Source organism: Leuciscus leuciscus (assembly GCF_965113295.1).
Source record: "Leuciscus leuciscus genome assembly, chromosome: 6".
Lineage (NCBI taxonomy): Eukaryota > Metazoa > Chordata > Actinopteri > Cypriniformes > Leuciscidae > Leuciscus > Leuciscus leuciscus.
Window position 1 is genome coordinate 3,187,663 of NC_138730.1, and position 27,826 is coordinate 3,215,488.

The 27,826-nt window shown below is 39.7% G+C and overlaps 3 protein-coding genes and 1 long non-coding RNA gene across 7 annotated transcripts in view; 1 reads left to right on the plus strand and 3 right to left on the minus strand.

Annotated features, from left to right (window-relative positions):
* The window catches only part of ccdc13 (coiled-coil domain containing 13), a 64,319-nt gene extending 60,524 nt beyond the window's left edge, over window positions 1–3,795 (minus strand). The window contains exon 1 of the mRNA XM_082174240.1: window positions 654–3,795. Coding sequence (XP_082030366.1) covers window positions 654–735 — 82 coding nt within the window. The 5' untranslated portion in view covers window positions 736–3,795. The remainder of the gene's footprint in view (window positions 1–653) is intronic.
* Window positions 3,796–3,936: 141 nt separating this feature from the next.
* On the minus strand, window positions 3,937–8,760 carry higd1a (HIG1 hypoxia inducible domain family, member 1A). The gene is made up of 5 exons (XM_082174348.1): window positions 8,681–8,760; window positions 6,339–6,469; window positions 5,552–5,632; window positions 4,498–4,632; window positions 3,937–4,409 (listed from the first exon to the last, which is right to left on the minus strand). Exons 1-5 carry the CDS (start codon window positions 8,743–8,745, stop codon window positions 4,324–4,326), a joined length of 498 nt encoding a protein of 165 aa, XP_082030474.1. The 5' UTR covers window positions 8,746–8,760; the 3' UTR covers window positions 3,937–4,323.
* A 1,039-nt stretch (window positions 8,761–9,799) lies between these two features.
* Window positions 9,800–11,618, plus strand: LOC309502105. Its single transcript, XR_014207159.1, has 2 exons — window positions 9,800–10,525; window positions 10,650–11,618. It is a non-coding gene; the product is annotated as an uncharacterized lncRNA (long non-coding RNA).
* dspa (desmoplakin a) overlaps window positions 11,497–27,826 on the minus strand; it is a 33,287-nt gene continuing 16,957 nt past the window's right edge. For 3 of the 4 annotated variants that reach the window (XM_082174157.1, XM_082174159.1, XM_082174158.1), the window contains 16 exons: window positions 27,730–27,825; window positions 26,710–26,835; window positions 25,987–26,139; window positions 24,279–24,433; window positions 24,063–24,189; window positions 23,416–23,602; window positions 21,564–21,805; window positions 21,181–21,359; window positions 20,148–20,286; window positions 19,302–19,495; window positions 19,021–19,183; window positions 18,694–18,777; window positions 18,499–18,606; window positions 17,979–18,077; window positions 14,859–16,685; window positions 11,497–14,536 (listed from right to left, as the gene is read on the minus strand). In XM_082174157.1, the coding sequence (XP_082030283.1) occupies window positions 12,068–14,536; window positions 14,859–16,685; window positions 17,979–18,077; window positions 18,499–18,606; window positions 18,694–18,777; window positions 19,021–19,183; window positions 19,302–19,495; window positions 20,148–20,286; window positions 21,181–21,359; window positions 21,564–21,805; window positions 23,416–23,602; window positions 24,063–24,189; window positions 24,279–24,433; window positions 25,987–26,139; window positions 26,710–26,835; window positions 27,730–27,825 (6,348 nt within the window). In that variant the 3' untranslated portion in view covers window positions 11,497–12,067. The remainder of the gene's footprint in view (window positions 14,537–14,858; window positions 16,686–17,978; window positions 18,078–18,498; window positions 18,607–18,693; window positions 18,778–19,020; window positions 19,184–19,301; window positions 19,496–20,147; window positions 20,287–21,180; window positions 21,360–21,563; window positions 21,806–23,415; window positions 23,603–24,062; window positions 24,190–24,278; window positions 24,434–25,986; window positions 26,140–26,709; window positions 26,836–27,729; window position 27,826) is intronic. The other variant, XM_082174160.1, reaches the window with a different exon arrangement.

Sequence of the window (27,826 nt, forward strand, 5' to 3'; positions counted from 1 at the left end):
CTTTATTTATATAGCGCTTTTTACAATACAGATGGGTTCAAAGCAGCTTTACAGTGAGATGATAGTGTCATATCCAGCTTAAGTAAGTTCAGTGATGGTACATTTCTGTCGTAAAAAAGTTATTAATTTAGTTAATTTTATATATAAAACAGTGATGTCATCGTCCAGGTCAGTTCAGTTCTCATATAATGGTGTCAATGCAGGAGATCAATAATATTGTTGAATATTAGATGTCCCCAACTAAGCAAACCAAAAGCCAAAGGGGCAAAACTCCAGCAGTGACAGAATGGAGAAAAAAGCCTTGGGAGAACCCAGACTCAGTCGCTCAGTTCTCCTCTGAAGAAGGTGCAGATCCACAATGACTTAATGTCCAATAAAATAAAGCAAAGTTCCCAAACAAGCAGGTCAAAACTCAAAAGATCTGGGTAAAAAGTATCTCAAGATCAGCCAAACACAATCGATCTGCCTAAACTTCAAGACTGAGCAAAGATACAAACAAATGCTGGTCTTATATGTATACAACCACACTAATGAGTGAAGTTCACAACGTAATTTCGGGAGGAGTGAACGAACCCATCTAATCTTTCAAGTAACTGCCGGAGCATATAAGCAGCCGCTCACTTTGCTCTGGCCTCACCTTACTCTGGCCTCACCTTGCTCTGGCACCCAGTGTTCTGGCACCCGCTGTTCTGGCGTCCCTCCACCTCCCCAGCTCCACCTGCGTATTTTAGGCATCTTGCCACCATACTCATAATCTAAGCATTAGTAGTCCCACTGGGGGGTTTATCTCAGCTCGAGTTGAAGCTGCTTCCTCGAGCCCCTCCACTGCGGACAGCAAGCCAAACACGCCTAACCTTATTAGCTTAAAGATTATATGGGCAAAGGAGTGCGTGAATGAACAGGAAATCAGGAGGAAGTTGTGCAAGGTCTTGTGCTCAAGTTTCCCTCAGACCGTAGTGTGACAGGCTGACGAACTTGAACATTATAACCCCAACGTTTATCAGCACATTTTATGGAGAACAGCTTGTTTACTGTAAGCTCTGGCTTTTGTAAGACTGTTCACCACTCTTAAGGAAAATTAACCATGGTTTTGTAATTGATTACTGTAAGTATTGCCTTAGTTTTCCGACTATTATCACGAATAAATGGTGGATAACATCATATCTATAATAAAATAACTAAAAAACATACCAATGTGAAACGTCCTGTGGAATCCATGCTTGTAAAGTCTGAATGAAATCCGTTCTGGACGATCCTCTTGTTTTTTTAACATTGTCAGGGTCTGAATCAGGCTCGAAATGGTTTGAAACTGACGCCATCCTTATTAATATTTACACTAGAGCAGAACTGAGTGAACTCTTACAATCATATAACATCATCAGGGGACAACTAATATATTATCCAGGGAACAACATAAAACAAATGAACAAGGTTTCAAGTATTCTATACTTTTATTTCTTTATTTAGAATCTCAATTATTAAAATTTAAATTACTCAATAAAATAGTTTTTGAGTATTAAGTGTGAATAATATAGTTTCAGAGTTGCTCATTACTCTTAAATAACTGTCTCTCTAGTGCAATACCAATAAGCATCCCAATTTCTACAAATAAATATTTGTTAATCTTTTTTTTATTGAGGAATCCAACAATCCAACAGTTATTGTTACATAACTCTCATGATTCCAATATAAATGTGTGTATGTATATATATAAAAAAAAAACAAAGAAGAAGAAGGGAAATCTAAATGAAAACAGCACATACACAGAGCCAGACATAAACTACAGATAATCCCTCCCTCGAGATGAAGTCCTGCCACACTAATGAGGCGGTCGATGCTCAAACTGTGCTATTCATGCTGACAAGATAACAGAGGAGAGGAAACCAGATCTAATCAAAACTATCCAATCTGCATCTTAACCATTTCTTCCAACCCAAGTTTAACAGCTGAGATTTCTGTCTTTATCCAGAACCTTAGAATAAGTTTCTTTGCAGGAATGAGTCCACAGGACAGCGACTGTTGTTGGCATTTTTAAAGTGAAATGAGTTTATCCGAGATTGCCAGTAATATCATCAGATATGGATCAGGCTCCGATACACTGTAAATATCAGAGCGACCTCATCACTCTGACATTTATCACAGAGTGGGGAAACATCTGGAGAAATACTGTGTAGTTGTTTTACCATAGTGAAGACAAATATATCTTAAATGAACAGAATATTTATGATCTATTACTATGTATGAATTAGTAATCTTATACCCTCTGTATAAATTGAATTCTTCGATAATGAGTTATACAGTAGAGATGTGACTGACTCCACATCCAAGCCTCAAGAGATCATCAGAAGCAAGATTTTTCTCTGCGTGAGACCCTGATGTGTGGCGTGAGAGTGTGTGAAGAGTCTCACGCTGAAGGCCTGAGAGTTGGCCTGGACATTAGCATGTTTGTTGAGATACGGTCCTTCAGAAGAGATGTTGAACTGACCCGAGCCTCTGAGGTTATTACTAACCCCAAGGGGACGCTTCTGCCTCAGTCACTTGTCTTGTGACGTGAATCTGATTAAATATAATAAATACAGATGGCAGAGAATGACTGGACATTACCTTGCCGTTGCTGGGTGTGACCGGCTGTTTCAGGAGTTCATAAACACTGATGAGAGCCAAACAATACAGTTAGGCAATATCTGTGAGAACACTGTGTGCTTCAATTAAAGCAGCACTTTAATACAGAGCGGTGATTAAACCGACTGGAACTACTTTATTACACTGTTTTATTGCACACCTTCCAGCCAGTCAGAGTATTCAGACAGATAATGGGAGCACTATCAATATAAAGGTGACTTTACTATAACACTAGAAACAGAGGGTCAAGTCAAGGATTAATTGCATTTTGGGATGTAATATTATAGTAGTATGTCCTGCACAGCTTGACCACATAATAGGGCATCTACACAAAACTACCATCTCATGCATAAAGACAATGTGCATACAGTATATCAATCTATCTGAGTATTAATGAACACCACAGAACGAGTGTGTACGGAGAAACACACACACCGCTATGGGAGCTTGTTTCCGCCACGGAATAAAAAATAATTGACTTTTTCTCTCACAATTCTGACGTTTTATCTCAGAAATGTGTAATATAAAGTCGCAATTGTGTTATTAAGTCAGAATTGTGTGTTATAAAGTTGCATAAAGTCAGAATTGAGTTATAAATTCGCAATTACGTGATATAAAGTCAGAATTGTGAGAAACAAACTTGCAATTTACTTTTTTTCTCAGAATTTCATGTTTATATCAGAATTGCGTGGTATAGAGTCGCAATTGCGAGATAAAAATTCACAATTATCTGTGAAAATGTTTTATTCTGTGGCGGAAACGAGCCTCCACACATCTCAGACCTCACACGAGAGTGAAATAAACAGAAGTCTTTATTGAATTACAATTGTTTTATTGGCAAAGATAAACAGCTGTAGCTGAGATCCTCAAAATATATGTCACTCTAAAAGTATAATGTTGTGAATTTCATTTGAAATATGAAACAAAAGGTGCCATAGTTATTTCAATCAATCAATCTATAAAAGAACACGCCACTCTTGTTCGTTCCTTACACACACACACACACACACACACACACACACACACACACACACACACACACACACACACACACACACACACACACACACACACACACACACACACACACACACACACACACACACACACACACACACACACACACACACACACACACACACACACACACACACACACACACCTAAGAGAGTTGCTTCAACTCCTGAATATTCTGTAAAGAACTAGTACCATAAATCATTCAGCAGTGGTGAAGTCTTTCGTTTTGTGTTCTGTGTGTTATACATTTGACAGATATAACTACAATGATGGTTTGTTACGGTTGTTGTCCTGGAAAGTCTACTTAAATAACAAATCTTGAATGATAAGGTACAGAGGTCTTCATGCCACATCAGCATAAAAGCAGCATAAATCAGTCCAAATACAGTCAAAGACAACCATTACACGCTGTTCATCAGTTCGTTTCTGATATAATACATAAATAGTAGTTGGCAGATACAAAAATAGCCACTATTCCATCCCTCACGTTTCTCAAACAAGCCAGGCAACAAAATGGACACACCAGCCTCTTTACAGAGGTTTATTAAATGTTTAAATAGGAAACAGTGTAAAGAAATTATCCTTTAAAAAAAAAAGTCCTAAATGATGTGTGCAATAAATACAAAGCGACACCTTAATATGAGGCGGTATTAAGGATATCTCCGGAGCCGAGCGCGCTCCTCTTCACTTCTCCAGGGCCTTCTGCTCCAGGGCTTTCTGTGCTTCAGTGGGTTTCAGGATGTACTCCTTGTACATGGAGTAAACCACTCCTGCAACACACACACACACACACCACTGATCAGGCTTTACAGCAGGGTTACGGGTGAAGATGAGGAGAGATGAGGATGGCTGTGTTACCCAGAGTCATGGCTCCCACCACGAAGCCCTGCGCCGCCACACGCATGTGGATCAGGTGAACGGACATCTTCGTGTCTCCTCTGTTCTTCATCTTCATCAGCCTGTACGCCACGATGGCAAAGAACCCCAGCATCCCTGAACACACACACACACACCGTCACAGTCAGACCGACAGGGCCATGGCAGCGCAGTGCATTAGCCGATACCGATAATTCTTTATATTTGAAAGCCGATATATTGGCCGATAAATCTAAATTTTCAGATAATTTTGGAGAGCCTGATTACAGACACAGACGTCTCACCATTAAAGCCATGTCCCAAACACACGATTATAATGATGCTCTCACCTGAAGATCCTTAATCACCGTTTATTTCAGTCGTGTTGATTTGTGCGATTGCTAATTTGTGTATTTATTCTTTTATCCTTGTCTTTAATAATGCCTGAGATTTATCTAGTTAGTCTAGATGTTTTAATGGTATTTTTAAACCACAGGCAAACGCTCGTTGTGTAAGTGTTCTTTGGCCTGTTGATTTGTGCTCATGATAGTCAGCTACTATTAGATGTTTCACAATAAGACTTAAAATAAATGTGAATGATATCTAAGTTTTTACCTTATTGGAATCGAAATTAGGAATCTGAATAGTTCAAATTCAACCGATACTCAACCCTAAACAGTGCACATCTGAAGTGTCTCAGCTGGAGGAAATAATACATTATTTATCGGCTTTAATATATCTGCCAAATTTACTTATCGGGCCGATAATGATAACATGAATAATGAACATATATCGGCCGATACCGATATGTTGGCCGATATATATCGTGCATCACGAAGCAAAACCTTTGGGGTTTCACTTAAAGACGGCCTCGAAACAGAAGAGGATCTCCGCTTGCGCTCGACACACACCAGGGGAAGAGATAATGTGAAATAAAGTGATTGTAACAATACTTATGGGTAAGGAGATATAATGTGTTTGTTAATAGACTGTTATTAAGAGTGAAATATGAGATTTAACAGAGAGATACTGCACACGTTAGGTTAGGAGAGTTTACCTGCAGGGACAAACGGGTTCTCTTTGGCTTTCCTGATGAACTTGGACTCATTGTCTTCATATTCGACGGCGGTCATCTTGGCTAAAAGGCAAAAACAACACACCAAGATTAGATGAAAGGCCATTCTCTGACACTTCACTGCAGAACTCCGTAATTAAAACAGTAAATAAATGAAACAGAAAATAATAAAGTGATATATATCAGCCAATTAATCAAACGTGCTAATAAAGATCATTAAAGACACACACATACATATTAAGAGATTCATTAATGATCCATGTTATACTGTGAAACAGATTACATCATCTCCTACTATTACAAAAGAAGACTATTACATCTCCTACTGTTACTATTACAAAAGGAAGGTCTCGAGGCTTTATGTCATGTGTGAGTAGCAGCAAGACGAGGTTAATGACACATCCATCAAACACATCAACTTATAGCGACAGATTGAGGAAACCAGACACTTCTCTGAGTCACTGAGACAAAGTGATAGTCGTGCCATGATTTATGAAGGTCAAACGACGCACACAGGCCATTTAAAAAGTGAATTTACACTATTTTAACTAAATAAATGAGATTTATGTAATGAAATGTGAACAGCCATGACATTTAGATCTTATTATAAGCTTCAATTAAAGAAGATGCGACATTTCCTGCGATAGTTCAGAGATCAGATACTCTCTGAAAACACACTAAAATGTCGTCCTATGTTATTTAAACGTATTCTTTATACAAGCAAAGTACTCAGATAATAAACAAACCGTATATTAACCTTATAACGTACCTATTTGTGTGGTTTTCTGCTGCACACTGGACTGAAGCTGCTCTTCTGTGCCGGTTACTGCTGTGCGTGACTGACAGCGTGCACGGGAACACGATGATGTAACATATCTTACGTCAATGTGACGCAGGCAACTTTACAAAATAAAAGTCTTTTTAAAATGACTGTTCGGCGTAACTGTTAAATTAAACAACCAGACCGGTATACGTTGTATATTTTATCCCAAAAGAAATGAAAATAAAATTAGACCATTGAGAAACCCATTTATTTGTTTATGAAATCATGTATTTCCATCTGAACTTTTATTTTGCAGAAATCTGCGGTTTCAAACGAGTTCCTTCTCAGTGAGGGGGCGTGACCTCTAGGGGCGTGACCACAGTCTAGGGGCGTGACCCTCGCGTGCTGTACGTGTACGCCAGAGTTCAGGTGAGGTCAGCGTCGTCATCAACAAATTACAGCCTGTAATTTACCTTTTACCTTCAGGAAAGGGCGTTTATCTTTGTCCCAACTTGTCCTTTATTTTTTGCATTTTTTTAACTTCATTTTTATTTGTTAATAAATTCACATTAGGTTGTGTTTTATTTGGATCATGTTTATGGTATTTCATTGAGGTATTTCCCTGTTAAACAAATGACAAATAAATAGTATATTTACTGCATCGTTATACTGAAACCTGCAGTTCTTCTGCTGCTTGTGTTGATCAGGGCACAGTATGTTTCATTTCGTCCACTGATGTTATAAATGAGGTTGAATACATAAATAGGCTACTAGGTGTCTGAACTCAAATATGACCATATTCAGTGTTATTTACAACATGAACATATTCAATGCGCTGCATCTGTAATGAGTCGCTAGAAGGATTATAGTTATAAGGATGATTTAACGAAATGAAAGGATGCAAAGTCATGGTGAAATGTGCAAGAACAGGTTGTTCCCAGAGGCGTAGAGGACAGGCACGTATTTTAAATCAAATAGGTTAGAAAGGGACTTCCCTTCTGATTAAAGTAAACCCACAGTTGTGGGTGGAGTAGGCCTAATGAGCACAATTATGCTTGTTTTATTGGCACAACCCCATCTGTAAATATGGACTTATTAAAAAATACAACAGCACCAGCTCAAACTTAAGTTGTTGACAGAAACAAACATCCGCGTATCAGTCGCATTTTATTATTACATTCAAAAATAATGTAGGCTACAATATTTAATGTATTTAAAGCGAAACTGAAACTGGCATTGATCCTCTCTTTCGGCACGAATCCAAATTTGTATATATTCACATGAATATGCGAACATGCAAATATCCGAACATGTATTTGGATGCTAAACTATCATTTATGATGTAAACAAGGCTTTATACTTCACTAGTGTCCCAATATCCACGTAAAACAGTAAACATCCTTCACATCCACAAAAATATGTTGGAATAACACCAGTGTGACTGTATGGTGGGGCTCACGACCGGCACAATAACAGACCATTTCAATTTAGCGAATAACTTTTTCTCTGTTTTATTTTTTTCATTTTGATGATGAATAATGCTAGAACTGAAATGTTTGGCGCTGTGAAAACTTCCAAATATTCTGTCATTTATGGTCTTACGAGTAACATCATTCACAAATGTAAAGGGTGTATTTTGTGTAAATTCGAAATAACTACTAAAATGAGTGCTTTTGTAAAACGGACGCTTTCTGCGTCTCGGTGTCCGTGAACTGGAGCATGATGGCACTAAAATGAACCGAAACTCGAAAGCGAATACTTGCCTCACAGACATGAGAACTACGTCTATAAAAAAGTGTCCACTTTTGAGCAATAACGTGTTTTGCTTATTTTACATTAAATGCACTATAGCCTATAAGTAACGTTGGAATATAAATCGCAGCACGTTTCAGATTATTTAAATACGCTACTCGTTTAAAATAAGTTTAGGCAAATTATTTTGCGGACCCCATTTTAAGAAACCTCGATTTAAATAATACAAGTTTTAACTGGAACTTTGCGCAGTAATGAGACAGTAACAGTCTAGAACAGTATACATATGAGATTAATAAGTACCAACTATCTCTTCATGGATGCATGAAGTTATTTGTGACCATTCAGTGCTTGAACAAGACGCTTTAGACTCTTCGCTTTGGAGTAAACGTAGGCTTTTTGTCATGACCAATTTAAATATTTGAGGTTGCATTTAATTTCCCACGCATGCATGTTTTCCAGATACATATGCAACAAGTATCCAAAACATTTTCATTAATGTGTCTGCTAAAACAAGACAAACATCAGTATGTTATATTGATAGACTAAGAACAATACATGAAGATTATATTATGTATCTGAGAATAAACACACACGTTTTTGTGCTGGTATCTTGGCTGGTTTGGTTTAGGCCTGTCATGAATATTTTCATATTCTTCATATTCTCTGTGATGTTTGGTCAGGTCATTGCAGCGTGTCACGGATTGAACATGGCCTTGAGTTAATAAATGCATTTACACACAGAGACTGTTTACTGACATAAGAGTTTATTAAGATTATCGATCGAAATGAGTGAATGCCTGTTTTGCAGTATTGTTTGTCCCCTTATTTTAGAGGTCCGACGGGGAAATGGTGGCGGGAATCTTTGGTTCCACTAGGATTAGAATCTACCACTTATTAATTGAGCATGGGTGTTTCAGGGACAACGCGGGAAAAATGTTGCATAAGAGAGTATAAAATCTATTTTGAACAGTATGACAAAATGTTTCTTCTAGACTTTCTATTTATGGGAAAAAGTGTAAAGTGTTGTATGTGAGTTTGTCCCTCCCCATGGGGTAATGGTGCTCGTCTGTGTTTAATGCAGGTACTTTGTACTTTATTTTTGTGGAGGTTATTTTTTGGAAAATGTGCATTTGGCGTTATTGTTTTTGAATCTAATTTGGATGTTTTTGGATGATTTTTCCCCTTTTATGTTTAATTTTAACATTAATGTTATATATTTGGGTTAGGATTTTTCTTTTCATGATTTTGCACGTTTGAATAAATATTCATTTATACTTCAGACTTTTTGTATTCACTCTGTCTCTGTTTAATTGGGCCACCCATTTTTTTTGGTGCCCATTGCTGGGTTCCTATTACACAGCGACAGAAAACTATTTTTCTGTTAAGGGTCAATATTTGCCTCCCAATTTTATTCCCAGGTGTATTTTAACCTTTATAAAGCCTTTTTTCTAACCTCGTCAAATTTAAGCATAATCTTTTATGTCAAATTCCTACATTTAATCTATAAATGTAATTAGAATAATAAGAAACTATTGGGATGTTCCAGTCAAATGAAACCAGCTGCATCTGAAGTGCTTTTGGTTACACTTTATTTTAAGGTGTCAATGTTACAGTGAAATTATACATTAATAATAAATAGTAATAATAATTAACTACTACTATTGTATAGTCTTTTATCCTCTACAGTAAAAGACCTGAGTGTTATACTCGATTGCAACCTGTCTTTTGAAATCATATTTCATATGTTACAAAAACAGCCTTTTTCCACCTTAGAAACATTGCTAAGCTACGTAATATGCTATCAGTTTCTGATGCAGAAAAGTTAGTTCATGCATTCATGACCTCGAGACTGGATTACTGTAATGCTTTATTAGCTGGTTGTCCTGCATCCTCAATAAACAAGCTACAGTTAGTCCAAAATGCCGCCGCTAGAGTTCTTACGAGATCAAGAAAATATGATCATATAACACCAATTTTATCATCACTGCATTGGTTACCTATAAAGCTCCGTATTAATTACAAGGTATTGCTACTGACTTATAAAGCCCTAAACGGCTTAGCTCCAGTCTATTTAACGGATCTTCTATCGCCCTATAATCCATCGCGCTCTTTAAGATCACTAAATTCAAGGCTTTTGGTCATACCTAGGATATCCAGAACCACCAAAGGAGGGAGAGCATTCTCACATTTGGCTCCAAAACTCTGGAATAGTCTTCCTGATATTGTTCGTTGCTCAGACTCGCTCTCCCAGTTTAAAACTAGATTGAAGTCGCATCTCTTCAGCCAGGCATTCATATAATCCTACAGTTCAAACTACAATCCGGCCTCTAGCTCATAAATGCCAGAGGAGAACTGGCCCCCGACTGAGCCTGGGTTCTCCCAAGGTTTTTTTTTTTTTCTCCATTAGGTCACCTGATGGAGTTTTAGGACACCATTAGGTCACCTGATGGAGTTTTAGGACACCATTAGGTCACTTGATGGAGTTTTAGGACACCATTAGGTCACCTGATGGAGTTTTAGGACACCATTAGGTCACTTGATGGAGTTTTAGGACACCATTAGGTCACTTGATGGAGTTTTTCGGTTCCTTGCCACTGTTGCCTTTGGCTTGCTCAGTTGGGGATATTTTGGGGATATTTAATTTAATTTCATCAATCAATAAATTCCTCTTGAAACAAACTTTGTTGTATTATTTTAATTTAATACTGTGAAGCTGCTTTGATACAATCTGTATTGTGAAAAGCGCTATACAAATAAACTTGACTTGACTTGACTATTGGGTTAGGATTAGGGTTTGGGGAGAGTTGCTTGTAATTATGCACAATATATAGGAATTACTGTAACTATACATGTAACGTGTAACAAGGACACTATAAAATAAAGGGTTACACTTTATGTTAAGGTGTCATTGTTACAGTGTTATTATATATTTAAGTACTGAGCAATATTAAGAAATTACTGTACATGTACTTACTACAGGGTTAGGGTATGATTTGGTTAGTAATTATGCATAATTTACTGTTATTACTATGGTAAGTATATGTAACAAGGACACTGTAAAATACAGTGTTACCAATAAAGTGTTACCGTGCTTTTCATTTACATAATTTATTTAATGCATCTCAGGTTGTAGTAATGCATTTACACGTGAAGCATGCTGTCATAATACTAACCAATCAGACCTCAAAAGTACCACGTTTCTAAAGGAGCATCTTTACACTATAACCTGTTACGAAACACATATTTCATGTAATTTTAGTCAGCAGTTAATCACATGCTAGCACAAATTACAACCCTGGCTCTCTTAGGTTTTAGTTGCAAAGAAAGGTGTGAAGAGTAAAAGGAAATTTCAAATGTGATGCTATAGAAATAATTTGGACTTATAATAAAGTAACAGAGAGAATGGTAGTTTACATTTCAGTAGTTTTTATTGTTTAAATTGCTCCATATAAACACAATCAGATCAAATATTAATTCATTATAGGCAAAATATATGATTTCTACTTTGAAATTAGTAGATGCATGTCGATACCAAGTTAGCAGACGATTCAGATAAAAGAGTACTTGTTTCTAATTTTGTAATTGGCTTTGTGCGGCAATGCTTGTAACATTTATTGGATAGAAGTTAATAAGTGTAAATGTAAAATGTAAATAAAACATGCAAAAAGGAAAATATTTGGAAACAATCTCATATACGAAATAAACCAAATTAGGAAGATGAAAACATTACATCATGACAGATCTATAAATCCCCCTTGTGTAAATAATGAAAAATACCATTACATTAACAATCTAAAAGACATCTTAAACACCCAAGAAAATATATCAGTGCTAGTGAAAGTAAGTAAAATAAGTTGTGTTTAAAACAAGTCAATCTACATTCTGTATCCCAAACCCATAATGAAATCCTCCTGATTAGAAAATCCTACTTAAATTTAAATTGTACACTCTAAGCTTAGGCATCACGACTAACTGTATAGCTAAGATGAGGTGAAGCTGTAAGAAACAGAGGAGGTGTAGTCAACACTGCCTCTGCGTGATCCACTTCTCGAGCCAGTGCGAGATCCGGTGCGAGAGCCTGGTCCTGACGACACGTTGTACGGGCTGCTTATGCCTTTAGTTGACATGGAGGTAGCCTGGAGCATCTTCATGCCATTGTTCTCCTCCACCATGCAGTTATCCATTGCCTCTTTGTATGAGATCTTAAGTTTGGTTTTAGGACAGGTGAGGTTCTTAATGTAGTTCCTCGTGTCCTGCAGCTTTTGTGCCCCTCTGCCGTCAAGCCATCCTCTCCGGATAGACTCCTCGATGCTCAACCGGCGGCCATTTTCTGGCTCTATAAGTCCACCGGTCAGGTACTGGAACTCCAGAAACCTCTGCCCTGCCTCGTAAGGCAACCACTTTTCCTTCATGGCCTCAGCGGCAGAAAGTCTCCTCTTGGTCTTCACATCCTCAAAACCTGCATACGCCTTCTGTGCTGGCTTTAGCTTGACAGCCATGTCTTCGTCAATAATGCTCTGTTGTACAGCGTCATTCAGAGAGAGTCTCTGGCCAGTGGAAGGATTTACAATTCCTCCAGTGCAAACCTGGGCTTCCAAGAGCCGCTGGGCGGTGAGGTTGTCCAGTATTCCCCGCCGCTGTGCCTCGGGGATGGTTATCTTCTCTAGAGTCTCTGAATCAAAAATGGCTCCCACGGGGCTCTGGTCATCAAAAATATCAGATGGAGGGGAGAGTGTAATGGATACACTAGCAAAGCGTTTGCGGACGGTTGGAGATGATGGCGTGGGACTACTGCAAGTAGCAACATCCTCAGGACTGCTGGAGCAGATGGCGAGCTCCGAACTACTGCTTTTACTTGTGATCAGAGCTGCAAACTCAGTGAGTGTCACAGTCCCGGCACGGTACTTCTCCAAGGTTTGTCTATCTATAATCCCCCTCTCTAGGGACTCTTGAATGTCATATTGGTTTCCAGTTTTGCGATCAACAAGCAAACGTCTGCTTCCGTCAGAAGATTCGATAGTGATCTCCTCCCACTCGCACTCTTGTTCGGAAAGCTCCAGAAAAGTGTCGTAGTCGATCAACTCTCGGTGGAACGCTTCTCGTACGGTCATCTCTTTTCCGGTGTCAGGGTCTACGATCACCACTCTCCTCTTGCGAAGTGTGTTCTTTTGAGAGGTGTTCACCGGCTTCGGCTTCTTCTTGTCCTTCAAAGGCAAAAGGATGAGCCCAGTCTTAGGATCTGTGATGCATCGCTTTTTCAAATCCAGATACGTGAGGTTTTCATGGGTGTTGGGGTCAAAGAAACCTTTGGTGTCGTCGCCATCATACGACAAAATCTCATTCATTTCACGGTCAAAGTAGCCTTTCCTGTACGCCACTTCCACATCAATTCGATGGCTCCCTTTAGGATCTATGATGCCGCCACTGGCAATCTGAGCTTCCAGCAGTCTAATTCCATGACCTTTCTCTATGACCTCCTTATCAATAGCTTGAAAGAGTGAGATTATGTTTCCTGTGGCAGGATCTTTGTATCCTGTCACGGCCTTCTCAGCAGAGAGTAGCTTGTCTTTAAACTCCTTTCCCACAAGAGCTCTCCTCCACGCCTCTTCCACCGTCATGCAGACATTGTTGACCGGATCAATTATGAAACCAGAGGCAGCCTGGGCCTCCAGGAGCTCCAGTGTGGTTCCCCGTCGAATCAGACCTTCTTTCATAGCCTGGTAAAAGGGCATGACCCTATTCTTGGCCTCATCGTAGATACCAGCGATACACTCAGAGCCACCCAGGTACGATCGGAGTCTGTACTCGATATCTTTGCCTGTTAGTGTTCCTTGGTTTATTTTATCCAAATCTGTTTGATCAAGCAAGTCGGAATCCACTAGCTCCGTGAGCGAGACCTCTCCACGCAGACCTTTCACTGTGATTTTCTTGACGCCACCGTCACCGACAGGCTTTGAAATCTCATCCGTCTGCGTATTCTTACAGGATGCGCACGGACGCTGTTGCAACCTCCTCAGTTCAATTTCCAAAGTCTCCTTCCTTCGGGAGAGCTCTAAGATTTCCTTGTCCGAGGTCAGAAGACGACTCTTGTAGCGTTCTTCCACACTCCTCAGCTCAGCGGTCAATCTTTGGATCTCACTCAGAAAGGAGGCCCTGTCTCTCTCAACTTTGTCTTTATCTACCTCACTCTGTCTGATCTGCCCCTCTTTTAACTCGTATTGGCTTTTCCAGTACTTGAAATCCTTGGTAAGTCGATCAACTTCATCCTGGAGACGCTGCTTCTGCTTCGTCTCAGATTCCAAGGAGAGTTTGATGCGCCTGAGCTCCTCTTCATATCGCTGCTGCTTGTCTTTGTCCTGTTGCGACAGCTTCAGTTTGATTAAAAGACTATCTCTCTCTTGCACAATCTCTTTGTAGTTGGCATCAGATCGCTGGATGATCATGGAAGTCTGGAAACAGAAAGAGAAATATTTCTGATTATGATTCATTTAGAGGATTTAACACGGGAAATATTTATGTATCACACAATTAAAAAATGAATGAAAAATGGTTAGAATAAAACAACAAAAATTAGGAGACTAGAGAAAATATGCAAAAAGATTGCAACCATGCAGTGTTATGCAGAAAACGTGCTTTCAAAGGTCATTCAAACATTATGCAGCAAAGCGTTACCCAGCAAGCCATTGTGATATAACTTTAAATGGTGATGTATTTTTGATTCAACTGATTTAGAAAAAAAAAAATCAGTTGTGTCGCTCATAAAAAAAATACCTCCGTGAATTGCTTTTGGATTCGGGCAATTTCCACCCTTAAACTTTCCCTCTCTTTAGTCAGTTCATTGATTAGTTCCTGCAGTTCCAGCGCTCTGTTATTGCTGGTTTGCAGCTGGAACTGAATGGCAGACAATCGGGAAGCACTTTCAATGTCGATGGTGCTCAGGCTTCTCTTCACATCGTCTCGCTCCAGTCGCACACTCCTCAGTTCCTCCTCAAGCCGCAGACGCTCCTTAGTAAGATTCTGAGTGAGGCTCTGCAACTTATCAATCTCGCTGGTGTTCTCATTTAGCGCACGAGTCTTCTCCTCTATGGTCTTGTAGAGGGAATCGTTTCGTTGATTGGCCTCACGGACAAGTGCCTGTTCCCGTAGAAGCTGCTGCTGCAAAGCCTTCAATTCTGCATTCACTTTGGTCAGACTCTCTAAGGTGATTTTGTACTCCTTCTGGATTCTCTGCAACTCCTCTTTAGAGCTGCGAAGCTCCAGCTCATACTTGCGTCCAGAAGAACTTTCCTGCTCTTGATGGACCCGTAGAGTGGTGATGGTAGTGGTGTATTCTCGGCACATCTGGTTCACCCTCTCTAGCTCCGTTTCCATCCTTTTCCTCTTCGTGAGGTCATCCTGATTATTCCTCTTCTCCTTCTCCAGTTCAGCCTGCAACTCGTTCACCTTGGACTGCAGTTCACCGATGCGACTCTGCAGTCTGGTGGCATTCTGTTCCAACTTGCTCTTTTCATTTTTTTGCATCTCCATCTCTCTCTTTACCACCAGGAGCTCTTGCTCAGAGATCTTTAACTTGTTAATGACCTCAGTTGTTGAAGTTTGCTTAGCGAGTATCTCAGCCTGAGACTGTCTGATGCTATGATTCTCGACCTCCATGGCTTTCCTCCGTCGGGTCTCGTCTTGTAGATTCTGGGTCAACAAGGTAATCTCACGGGCCCTTTCCTGAGCAACTCTGTTGGCCTCTGCCAGTTCCACCCGGTGTCTTGTTTCAGTCTCTTCCCTTTGATGCATTATGAGCTGGATATGTGTCTCCAGTTCCCTCTTGCTCCTGCTTTCCTCGCTCACCGAAGACCTCTGCTGAAGTGCCTCCTCTTCTGCTTTCCTCCGTGCCGCTTCTGCGTGGGAGAAAGAAAGCTTCACCTTTCTAAGTTCATCTTCGAGGTCTCTTTTCTCAGAGGCTAACCTCTCCATCTGAAGCCTCAGAGTTGCCGATTCCTCATCCTTCTGCTGTGTTGACTTGAGGATACTGGTCTTGGTGATGTGGATCTCAGATTCAAAATTTTGCTTTAGGCTATTAATGTCCTGGCTCAACTGTGATCTTACCTTTGAGGTCTCAGCTTCTGCTGCACTTCGCCGGGAGGCCTCATCCTCCAGCTGTAATCTCAGTCGCTCAATCTCTCGCTCTTTGTCTTTGATGGCCCTTTCAAACTGGCTTTTGGACATGCTGAGCTCGTCCAGTTCCTTCTGTCTCTTGCGGATAGCAAGCTCGTACTCGTCCTGCTGGGTGGTGTACCGCTCCTCAGCCAGCCTCCGCTTGCGCTTCTCCTCCTCAATGAGAAACGTGAGGCGGGACATCTCGTCTTGTAAGCCCTTCAGCTGATTCTGGGTGCTGTCCAGGCTTTCCTGAGTAACATTGCACTGCCTAGCCTGGGTTCTCTTCACCTCCTCCATAGACATAAGCTGCTCTTTGGACTGGGTCAGCTCCAGCCGATAGTGAGTCAGACTATCCTCCAGTGACTTGTTCTTCCGGGTTTGATCGTCAAGGTTCTCCTTGTGACGTCTCAGATTCTCCTCCAAACACTCAATTTCAGTCTTCCATCTCTAATTAAAAAAGAAAATTCCATATTAAGTAGTGGTAGTAAACCAAAATGAATTAAATACTTAGTGAATGCAATTTAACCCTGCCAAATATTTCTCACTTCTAAGAAATCATTTGAGCATTGTACTTCATTCTTGTTTCCTGTTTGTACTACACTTGGCATCAGCACTACTAATATGCAGCCTTGACCCTATATGTAGTGACTGATCTGTAGTGTCCTAAACAAGTGTCCTTCAATCTAGCACTGTGAAAATCCAGCTTTTAATGTTGTTTATATGTCTATGTGTTATTTAAATATGCTTTAAGACAAACCATGTTCAAATTCATAAGTCGACACCATTGCTGAGTATTTTCTCCTTAAAACTGCAGTGAACCAAAGACAGTCTCAAAAACACGCTTTGAAATCACTGGTGTTTCTGACGTCACAAACTACCTTGTAACCAATCAGATCAACGGGTGATCGTCAACGAGAGGATCTCTGAGCTGAGTGAGTGAGTGGAGGCGGAGCTCATGTGCATATTCATAGAGCCGCGCATGCTAAATGAGGCAAGGGTGTCGAGTTACATTCAAGCAATTTTAAGGCATGAAGAATTTTTTTTTCAAGGAATGAGTTTTAAAGGATACAATTATTGACTATAGGGGGACTTTAAGAAGTATAGTAGTTTTCTCAACCACCGGTTTTACTATTTACCACTTTTGCACTTTGTGCACTTCACATTCACATTCATAGTCTTCAAACAAATGACTTGTAAACGTAAAGAAAACATTCTACATTATATAATTCAGAGATTCCCAAACTACTTTTTTTGTCTGTTAAGCTCCAAATGCTATCCCTACGTATACTATTTTTACTTAAATTTTAAATGTAAACCTCGTACAAACAGTTATTTTAGTATTTTTATAGTTGTATTAATATTTTGAAAAAGCTTATATTTTAGTTTTCATGTTAATGTTTTAGTAATTTCGTTATGTGCTTTTGCCATATTTTTATTAGTAGTAGTAGTAGTATTGCTATTTAGGCTTAATTTATTTTCATTTCAGTTCAACCTTTTTCAGTTTATTGCAAAAGCAACATTTCTAATTTTCGTTTATTTTTTCAACTAATATTTATTTTTTCAACAAATACTTTTAATAGTATTAGTTTTACTTAACGTAAATACCCCTGCTTACGAAAGCCTATCAAATCAATTCATGTATATGTAATTTGGCATCTCATTAACTCCATGCTGTCTCGTATATTATATTATCTGGAAAGATATATTCACAACACATCTTGTCTGAGTCACAACGCTTACCGTTAAGTCCTCCATGTTTTTCTGCATTTCCCCAAGGAATTTGGTGTAGTCACTTGCACGTGTCAAGAGCTCTATGTAGTGTGACTGCAGCTCCGTTGCCTTTAGTGAAACAGTTATAAGTCAGTGAAGGCATGTTGAGTACGGATACACTCAAAATGAAGTTAATCGGGGGAACTGTGATGTTAAAGAGTTAGTTCACCCAAAAATGAAAATCATCATTTACTCACCCTAAAGTTGTTCCAAACCAAAGAATTTCTTTCTTCTGCTGAACACAAAAGATGATATTTTGAAGAATGTCAGTAACCAAACAGTTGACGGGACCCATTGACGCCCATAGTACCTTTTTTTCCCCATAAATGTCCAGCAACTGTTTGGTTACCCATATTTTTCAGTATCTTCTTTTGTGTTCAGAAGAAGAAAGAAACTCATACAGGGTTGTAACAACTTGAGGGAGAGTAAATGATGACAGAATTGTGATTTTTGTGTGAACTGTCCCTATAGTTGACGAAGGTTTGGTTACCTCCTGCCTGAGTTCAGTGGTTGGAGACTGAAGCATAGTCTTCTTGATGGGAATGTTGAGCAGCGTCTCCAATCCTGCGCTGTAGGACGCCAGCTGGAGCTCATAGTCCTGTCAAAACAGTGTTCTGGGACCTCAGCCTTCTGCAACGTTTCTACATGTACTTGTAATAAGCAATACAGCAAATATCAGTCTCACCTTTATGGAGGCAGCACATGTGTCTGAGTCTTTGACCACATCATCCACTTTTTCTTTCTTTCCTTTTATCTCGGAATACAGCACCTGTTCATTGACAAAATATTTTTCTCAATAGGACATATTTTATCCAAGTCAGGGTTACATAATTAACTGGAAAAATAAAATAAAATTGTGTACAAAATTATTTTACTTAAGACTTTCAAACAGTTATTTCTCATTTTCATTTATAAAATAAACTTATAAAAAAAAAACTAACAAAATACATGGGCTAATGCTCATTTTTTTTGACACAAAACAATAACAAAAACACATATCAGTTGGACTGACTTTTTGCTGTTCCAGGTGGTGAATTAAATTTTCCAAGCTGCTGAATTTAGTAATCTGTAAGGCATCCTGCCGCTGACGTGTTTCCTGAATCCATTTGTTGATTATGGAGCTTGTTTGCTTGTAGTGATTCAGCTGTTTCTCCTGTTTTTCCAGGTCCCAGACCCTGACAAACAAGCAAGGAATGGATTACAACTATAAATTTGCTGTGATGCTTTCTACAACAGTCATGCATGTTGAAATTCAAGACATGTCAGAAGAAGCAGCTCCACATCTCTCCACACCTGCTATCAATCTGAGTCACAATCCTGCGCCAGCGGTCAGACATCTGTCCCACGAGCTCGGAGTATCTGGACAGGTCGACGTCACACTGATGGAAAGATTTGTCGATTTGACCGTTCCAGTGAACAGCCTTGGACAGCTCCGACTCCATAGCCTTCAAAACGCCCTTCTTCTGCTCCAGATCTGCTTTCATTCTCTGCATGGCACAAGACATCACATTAAATAAGACATATCATGTGACATACTCTATCATTTCGAGTCACAATGAGCCATGTGTGGAGACATGCGAAGAAAGCTCTCTTAAAAGGCATTATAAATAACCTCTTAAAGTTAGGATAAATTCAAACTTGTCTTATATCCCAAAAGTTAAGATATTCAATGAGTTTACTGGTGTCACGATTTTCCCTGTGTTTTGTGTGTTCTGTGTTCTAGGACTTTCCAGTGTTTACTTCCTGTGATTAGTTCCTGTTTTACTTTGTTTCTATAGTTACCCTTGTTGGTTACCGTAGCGATTGATTTCTATCACCTGTGCCTTGTTAAGGCCCTGATATACTCACGGCGAAGTTCTTCTTTGTTCTTCGTTTAGGGGTAAAGAAAAAGTTTGAAATACGTGAGCAGCGGTTTACTGTTAGCAAACATCCGATCTGGATTCAGGTTATGATGACAACCATCATTTAAATTATATTGTGGAAACAATAATTCTATAGGTAGATTGCATAAAACTCAAAATGTGTTTAGGGTCAAAATGACTCTAAATGATGGATCGGGTCTCATACACACACCGATTAGAATAAAGACAAGGTGTCATATTAAGAGTTAAGATATATAAACTCAAATATTAAGTTTACCTTCAGAGTCGTACGGTATCTTTCCACTTCATTAAGATCAAGAGAAGAAGTCTCTTTTTCTGTGAGACGAGCCTCGTGGACTTTGATGATGTCCTCAGCCTGCAGGAGGCTCTGGATCAGAGCTTGAAGAGCAGTGAGCCTGGAAACACACACAAACACCTATGAAACACTACTCATTATTATTGCATAGGTTCATTTCCCAAGTCTCTGCTCTGATTGGTCAGATGGCCCAGTTTTCTGTTGTAATTGGTCTACTCTGCTCTGATTGGTCTGATGGCCCAGTCTGTTGTGTTTGGTCTACTCTGCTCTGATTGGTCAGATGGCCCAGTTTTGTGTTGTAATTGGTCTACTCTGCTCTGATTGGTCAGATGGCCCAGTTTTCTGTTGTAATTGGTCTACTCTGCTCTGATTGGTCAGATTACCCAGTCTGTTGTAATAGGTCTACTCTGCTCTGATTGGTCAGATGACCCCGTCTGTTGCGATTGGTCGACTCTGCTCTGATTGGTCAGATGACCCATTCTGTTGTGATTGGTCTACTCTGCTCTGATTGGTCAGATGATCCAGTCTGTTGTGATTGGTCTACTCTGCTCTGATTGGTCAGATGACCCAGTCTGTTGTGATTGGTCTACTCTGCTCTGATTGGTAAGATGACCCAGTCTGTTGTGATTGGTCTACTCTGCTCTGATTGGTCAGATGACCCAGTCTGTTGTGATTGGTCTACTCTGCTCTGATTGGTCAGATGACCCAGTCTGTTGTGATTGGTCTACTCTGCTCTGATTGGTCAGATGGCCCAGTCTTTTGTGATCGGTCTACTCTGCTCTGATTGGTCAGATGACCCAGTCTGTTGTGATTGGTCTACTCAGCTCTGATTGGCCGGAAGAAACTCAAGACTACAATGGAGCCGTTTCAGGGAGTTCAGAAACACGGACAGTGATATAGAGAAGAACTGGAACTTTGCAGAGCTTGTTCATTACACACTAAAGAAAGATGAACATGAAGAAAAGCAGAATAGGTCCTTGTTAAATGTTCTTGCCTCTGGATATATGCGGCTGAGAATCCCTGCAGACTGCCCAGTTTCTGGTTGATGAGGTCCAGCTCAGAGCGCAGGTACCGCGTCTGCTCTTGGTTAGTGCTTCCTTCCAGCTCTCTTAAGATCTTCTCCCTCAGATGCAGGTACTCGTCCTGGATGGTGTCCAGATCATGATGTACACCCTGACAAAACAGATCGTTATGCAAATGTACTTAGTAAATAAAAAATGTACTTGCTATATGGTTATGAGGCAACTGTTATGCTGGAATAATAATGCTGGAAATCCAAATATTAGCTGATAATTGGATTGGCCAGTATATTGGTCCATCACTGGTTGTTCCAGCAGACTATGCCACTGGTAGTGGAGTTTCAGTGTGTGACTGTACCTGCAGCAGCACAAGTCTTTGAGAGCACTCCTGTACACCGTTCTCCTTCAGAGGCACGTGGAGATGCTGAATCAAGCCGGCCTCCGCTCCCTCTAGTCTGCGTCTGAGAGCGCTCAGGTCTGACATGAGATTGACATTCAGCCCCGAGGAGACCGTCTTCCCAGTCGCCGGCACCACTGGTTTATCAGTCTTCGTCACCACCGTCTTCACATTTGTCACCACTCCAGTTGTCCCTCCTTTATCTCATGAAAGACAAATACAACTCCTTTGTAAAGCAACAGTAATTAAATGAGCTCATCCTAAATCATGGATGGGCAACTTCAACACTGCAAAGCGGTGACTTGTTCACGATACAGCACTAGCCTCACGTACCTTATTGCTTTTATAAAACGGTTACCAAACAATACAAATTTTAAAGCCAAAATATATGTATCAAAGCAACTTTCATGATGTAAATTCACTAAAAGCCTTCCTTCCGCTGGAAAAAGCAGTCCCTGACCATGAACAGCAACAGAAGTTACATTATTGCACCATTGGATGGCGACAAAGGCTGTCTTTATGAGTGAGTCAGTCAGTCAGAAGACTTTTATATTGACAGTAGGGATGGGACGATTACCGGTTTCACTATAAACCACGATAAAATGTACTGACGGTTAGTATTATCGTTCAAAATTTAATTATCATTAAAACCGTGTTTGATTATCGCGATTTTAATAACTCACTGTAAATCCTGTCCAGCCAGCAACAGTCTGACGCAGGCGCAGCGCGCAATGTTGTTGTTTTTTTATTCGAGAATGAATGGCGGAAGGCAGAGACCGTGCTCGGGAGATTTTTCAGCCTTTTAAGAGGACCAAATCTGAGGTGTGGTCATATTTTGGCTTTTTACAAAAGTCCTGAGTGAAACTTAATCGAGGATGGTCACTACAATAGGGGGGAAACACTTCAAATCTGCCGAGTCCTCTTGTGTGACCATCACCCACTGTTTATAGCGAACGCAAGGCATGTTAACTTACCCAAAACTACGTCTGGGAAATAATTGGGCACAAAATGTTGTTTTGAGTTGAAATATTTTATCTCACTCACTTGAAATAAACGTGAAGCTTCCGCGAAGAAAAGTTCGCAGCAAGTGGCTTTGAGCCAAAGACGAGCGAACAAGTTCAAACAAGACTATCATTGTACACTTAATACACCGATTTTTTTTTTTTTACCACACAATTACGGGGACATATTGAATTGAGATTAATGTTTTAATTCTTACCTATTTATAAATCCATTTTGTACAGCGTACAAAACAATCACGCAAGACGGCAAGTTGTATTTGAATGAAACGAGAGCGCGCGTCCGTTGCGATACATGGATCTGCGCTGTGTTATGATACGTTGCTATTGACGACGGTCATTATAAGGAAGGAAATGCCACAGAATATAATCTTGCTTGAAAAAGTGCATAGAGCTGCTTGTTTTATTTGTTGTTTGTTGATTTTCAAATATTAAACTGTTTTTAGTGTGAGCATCAGTTCTTTTTGAACACTTTCATCTCATTTTAACAAAACCATGATAATATTGATAATCACGATAATTTTGGTCACTATAATCGTGATATGAAATTTTCATACCGTCCCATCCCTAATTGACAGGACTCAAACTTGTGTACACAGAGAGGCAAGACGCAACTGACACATGACTAGCGTGTCAGGGCAACAGGAAAACCCCTTAACTGTAGTCGTGTTTTATCATGAATAAAACACAGCTATCGACCAATCAGAATCAAGGATTGGAACTAACCATTTTATAATAATTAGTCCATGTGACTGGATGTGTTGAACATGTGTTGAACGTGTCTTTGGTCTTACTATAGTTGGGCAGTTGGATCACCAGCCGGTCGTAAAGGGATTGTGCTCCGGCGTATTCCTGCTCCATCTTTCTCTTATCTTCATCGCCAAACATCTCAGAGCCAAGACTGTTACGCATGAACTCCTGGTAGTGGATCTCCAGGCTCTTAATAATGTTGCGATACTCCTCAGGACGCATTTTTGACAGCTAAAACAGACAAAAGATTCATTAAAGCACCCATAGATTGAGACATTGGAGAAACATAGTTCCATATGCAACCAAAGATCAAGTTACAAACTACAAAATAATGATTTTCTCACTTAGTGCTTTTGTCTTGTTTTCCAGTATAAATAGCTGAAACATTCTTTAAATCAAGATACATTTACTTAAAAAGCAAAAAGAGACTTAAGATATCAAGTCTTGGTTTCTGAAAAAGCAAAATGAAGAGCGTTTTTTTGTTGTTGCATAAAACCAGAAGAAATATCTGCCAGTGAGGTCGGAAAAATCATTTTCTTTTCCCTTTGAATGTTTTTTTGACCCCATTGGCAGATATTTGTTCTTGTTCTTCTAGCATAAATTCGCAAATTTATAATGTTTTTATTATTATTTATGGAACGGTAAGCATCCAGAAGCGACTGCAGGGCATTAAGCTCATATCATCTCCTACCATTGTGAGCGTGAGGGAGTTGATGTGCTGAACGTCCTTCATGCAGTACTGCCAGGAGATCAGACTCTTGATGTTGATGTACAGCTGACTCCAGATGGACATGATGGCTTCATAGTACTGCTCGTTCCTGTCAGCCAATAGATGAATCAATGCATTTCTGCTCTATAACACTGTCAGCTGCTCTGTGATCGGTGTGCATGTGTGTTTGTGCCGTACTTTTGTGCCAGACTGATGCTCAGAGGGTTCGGCGGTGGGATGATCAGACACACGGATGGGATCAGCATTTCCAGTCCTCCTGGTCCGGTGACGTGCCACTTGCTGCGCTGCGTGTTGTCATTCAGGATGCCTTCGTTGTTCTTCATAATCCCCTTCTGTAACACACACACACACAGTGTTTCAGTGTTTCACATGGGTTTGCAGAAACATCAGAAATACATGCACTCTGCGTTTACACACTAAATTTAGTTCTAGCGTTAAATGACACCTGAAACAACTAAACAAGGTCTTTGGGTTTACTTGAAAATAACAGCTGGAGGCTAGTGCGTTTAAGTCATGTTCACACACATGAACGCCAGCACAAAGTCATAACTAAGAGTGGGACACACTGAGAAACATGGCAGAATCAATATAGTCTATAGTTGATGGTAATTTTTTGTTGAAACTGAATGTTTACTCATATCAGAAACTGAAAAAGTTATTATGCGCTTGGTATCTGCAGGAATTTTCTAGAAGTAGAGTTAAAAAAACGGTAGTTATTATGGTAATAACTATAAATTATGCATAATTACATGCAACTAACCCTAAACCAAACCCTAACTCTACAGTACATGTAGTTAATTATTATTTCTCAGTATTTAAATGCATAATTACACTGTAACACAGACACCTTACAATAAAGTGTAACCAAAAGACCTTGCTGTATTTTGTGTAGTTAATTAACGCTTCCCGCCATTGACAGATATTTCCAACTTTCCATGTTTTCACTGTTATCCATTACTCTTGCGCTCTTACTGTAATCAACATCTGAAATACTTCAGAATCTCTGGATCAAACCACAGGCAAAAATTAGCAATAACAAGCAATAAAAGCAATGCTTATGCACATAGTAGTTTTTTTCTGCTTTTTCTTCATAATGTTTTTTTATGAAACTTACACACATTTTAGTGTTGATAAAAAAGAATGCATGAAGCTAGAATTAAACATTATTCATTCAACAAAACATTAAAAGTGCTGGTAGTGGCTGGCAACTTTAAAAAACAAAACACTGGCGGGGAAAGAGTTAAGAAAAGGAATACCGCCATCTTGCTCCAACGAAAGTGACTGACATTGTAATTACGACTTCACAACTCATAAATACAAACTTCCTAGGAGTACATGCACACATCATAAACTCTGGGTCCTATATAGTTCGGATATAAACACTGATTTCTACAATAGTGATCAAAATAGAGTAAATCACCTTTAAAAGTAACTTAATGCTTCAAATAAAGATTGTATCATTACATCGTTACACCAGTAGGTGGAGACAAATGACTGTTAAAGGATCAATTGTTTTATGGAAATCGGTGGTCTTCATTTTAATATGCGGCTCCAGTATCGCTAGCAAAGCTTAAGAAGAAGAGAGAGGACAACAACATCATCCTCACTGCTTGAAGACTCCATTTTGTGTTGGTTTGCAAATTTCTTCCACAACGGATTAATAAATACGCGTCGGACTCAGTGCGCAAGGTTTCTGTGCGTGACGGATTTTTAGGATGACGAATACGAAAAAACACACGAAAATTTCTGACTCAGTGTTCAAGGACCTTGAGTCATTGAATCATTCATTCAAAAGTTTTGTTGTATACACTATTCAATTCAATAGACATAACTATTGAATGACTCACTCATAAAGACGTCACTTATATATGAGGATGAGACTCACCTGATCCTGTTTGAAGTCACACAGAGCTTTCACTATGACCTGACCGCTGCTCTTCTCCTCGGGGTTACGAGGCTTCAGACACACGATGCTCTTGGACTTGCTGACCAGCGTCTGCACCTGCCTCTTGCTCTCCATCATCCTCTCCTTCTCTTTCTACACACACACACACACACACACACACAGGATTCAGTGTGCACAGAGGGATCGTGCAGCGCAGTCATCACATGTTTGACTCGACAGGTGTTTGACTCGAAAGGTGTTTGACTCGACAGGTGTTTGACTCGACAGGTGTTTGACTCGACAGGTGTTTGACTCGACAGGTGTTTGACTCGACAGGTGTTTGACTCGACAGGTGTTTAACTCGACAGGTGTTTGACTCGACAGGTGTTTAACTCGACAGGTGTTTGACTCGACAGGTGTTTGACTCGACAGGTGTTTGACTCGACAGGTGTTTGACTCGACAGGTGTTTGGTGTTTGACTCGACAGGTGTTTGACTCGACAGGTGTTTGACTCGACAGGTGTTTAACTCGACAGGTGTTTGACTCGACAGGTGTTTGGTGTTTGACTCGACAGGTGTTTGGTGTTTGACTCGACAGGTGTTTGGTGTTTGACTCAACAGGTGTTTGACTCGACAGGTGTTTGGTGTTTGACTCGACAGGTGTTTGACTCGACAGGTGTTTGGTGTTTGACTCGACAGGTGTTTGACTCGACAGGTGTCGTACCTCCAGGACTTTGAGCAGTTCTGTGAGATTCTCCAGAGGTGTGTTCTTGTCACAGGTGAACCTCTTACGGATGCCCTCGTGGTCTTTCTGCAGTCTGGTGCCCGTCTCTTTCGCCTCCTTGAAGAACTACAGACCAATAAAAACACAAATAAAACTCACTTTCTTCAATAGAACACAAAATAGAAACGCTGAATAACGGACTGGTTGCTCTTTTCAATGCAGTTACAATGAAGAGGGACTGGGGCTTTCAATTTTAGTTTTATGTATTTCCAGTTAATCATTTTAGTGCATCAACTTCAAGTTTATTGCAAAGGCAAGATTTATAATTATTACAATTTATTTAAATTTAGCTTACAGTCAGCAGATTAAAAAAAAAAAAGTTTTAGTTAATGTTATGTTATGTTATTGTAACATGTTATTCCTACAAATATTGATGGTTTGTGTGACCTATACTCAAACAGAAGATCAATTATAACTGTGCATGTAAACATTCTTTATGAGGACAAAACATAATTGAGCATAAATAAAGGTTACAATGTACATGGGGCCAATTTTAGAATGAATTAAAAGTGGAAATGTGTAGCTTATCATTTATAAAATCACTTGCATTCAAATGATTGTTTATTATTTGGGCTCTAAAGTTTTTTTTATAATTTTAACAGTCGTTTTAGGTTTTCATCCATTACCTGGTCATGGAAACAAATTCATAAAATGTGACAAAACTTTACATAAAAAAAGTTTAATAGGTGGGGTTTTTTTCTTTTTTCTTCCAGTAAAAACATGTTTATGTCTCATGGCTATAATTGTTAAACTGTATTTGAATGTTTACAGATTGTCACCCAGATTTAGATGTTTTTGGTGGTGATCAACATTAGTGCTGCTGATTAAGATACGATTCAGTAATGCACAGATCTGATACTGGGACACACATGCAACGTGTTTCTCTACTGTTCACGTGAATATTCACCAATTCAGTGCTTGTCACAACAGTATACAGTATATACAGTATTGAACCCTCACTTGGCTGTAGGCGGCGTTCTCCTTCAGGTGAACATCGATGCACTTGGTGATCTGCAGTAACCAGCTCCACTGGGTTTGCAGCGTGTCCATGTACGCC

Bases quoted from the DNA above. Each gene is read 5' to 3' on its own strand.
- higd1a (XM_082174348.1), bottom strand. From the start codon at position 8,745: ATGAAGAATATGAAAATATTCATGACAGGCCTAAACCAAACCAGCCAA. The intron at 5,633-6,338 runs GTACGTTATAAG...TTTGCCTTTTAG, and splicing joins GCAGAAAACCACACAAATAG to CCAAGATGACCGCCGTCGAA. The intron at 4,633-5,551 runs GTAAACTCTCCT...GTGTGTGTTCAG, and splicing joins GAACCCGTTTGTCCCTGCAG to GGATGCTGGGGTTCTTTGCC.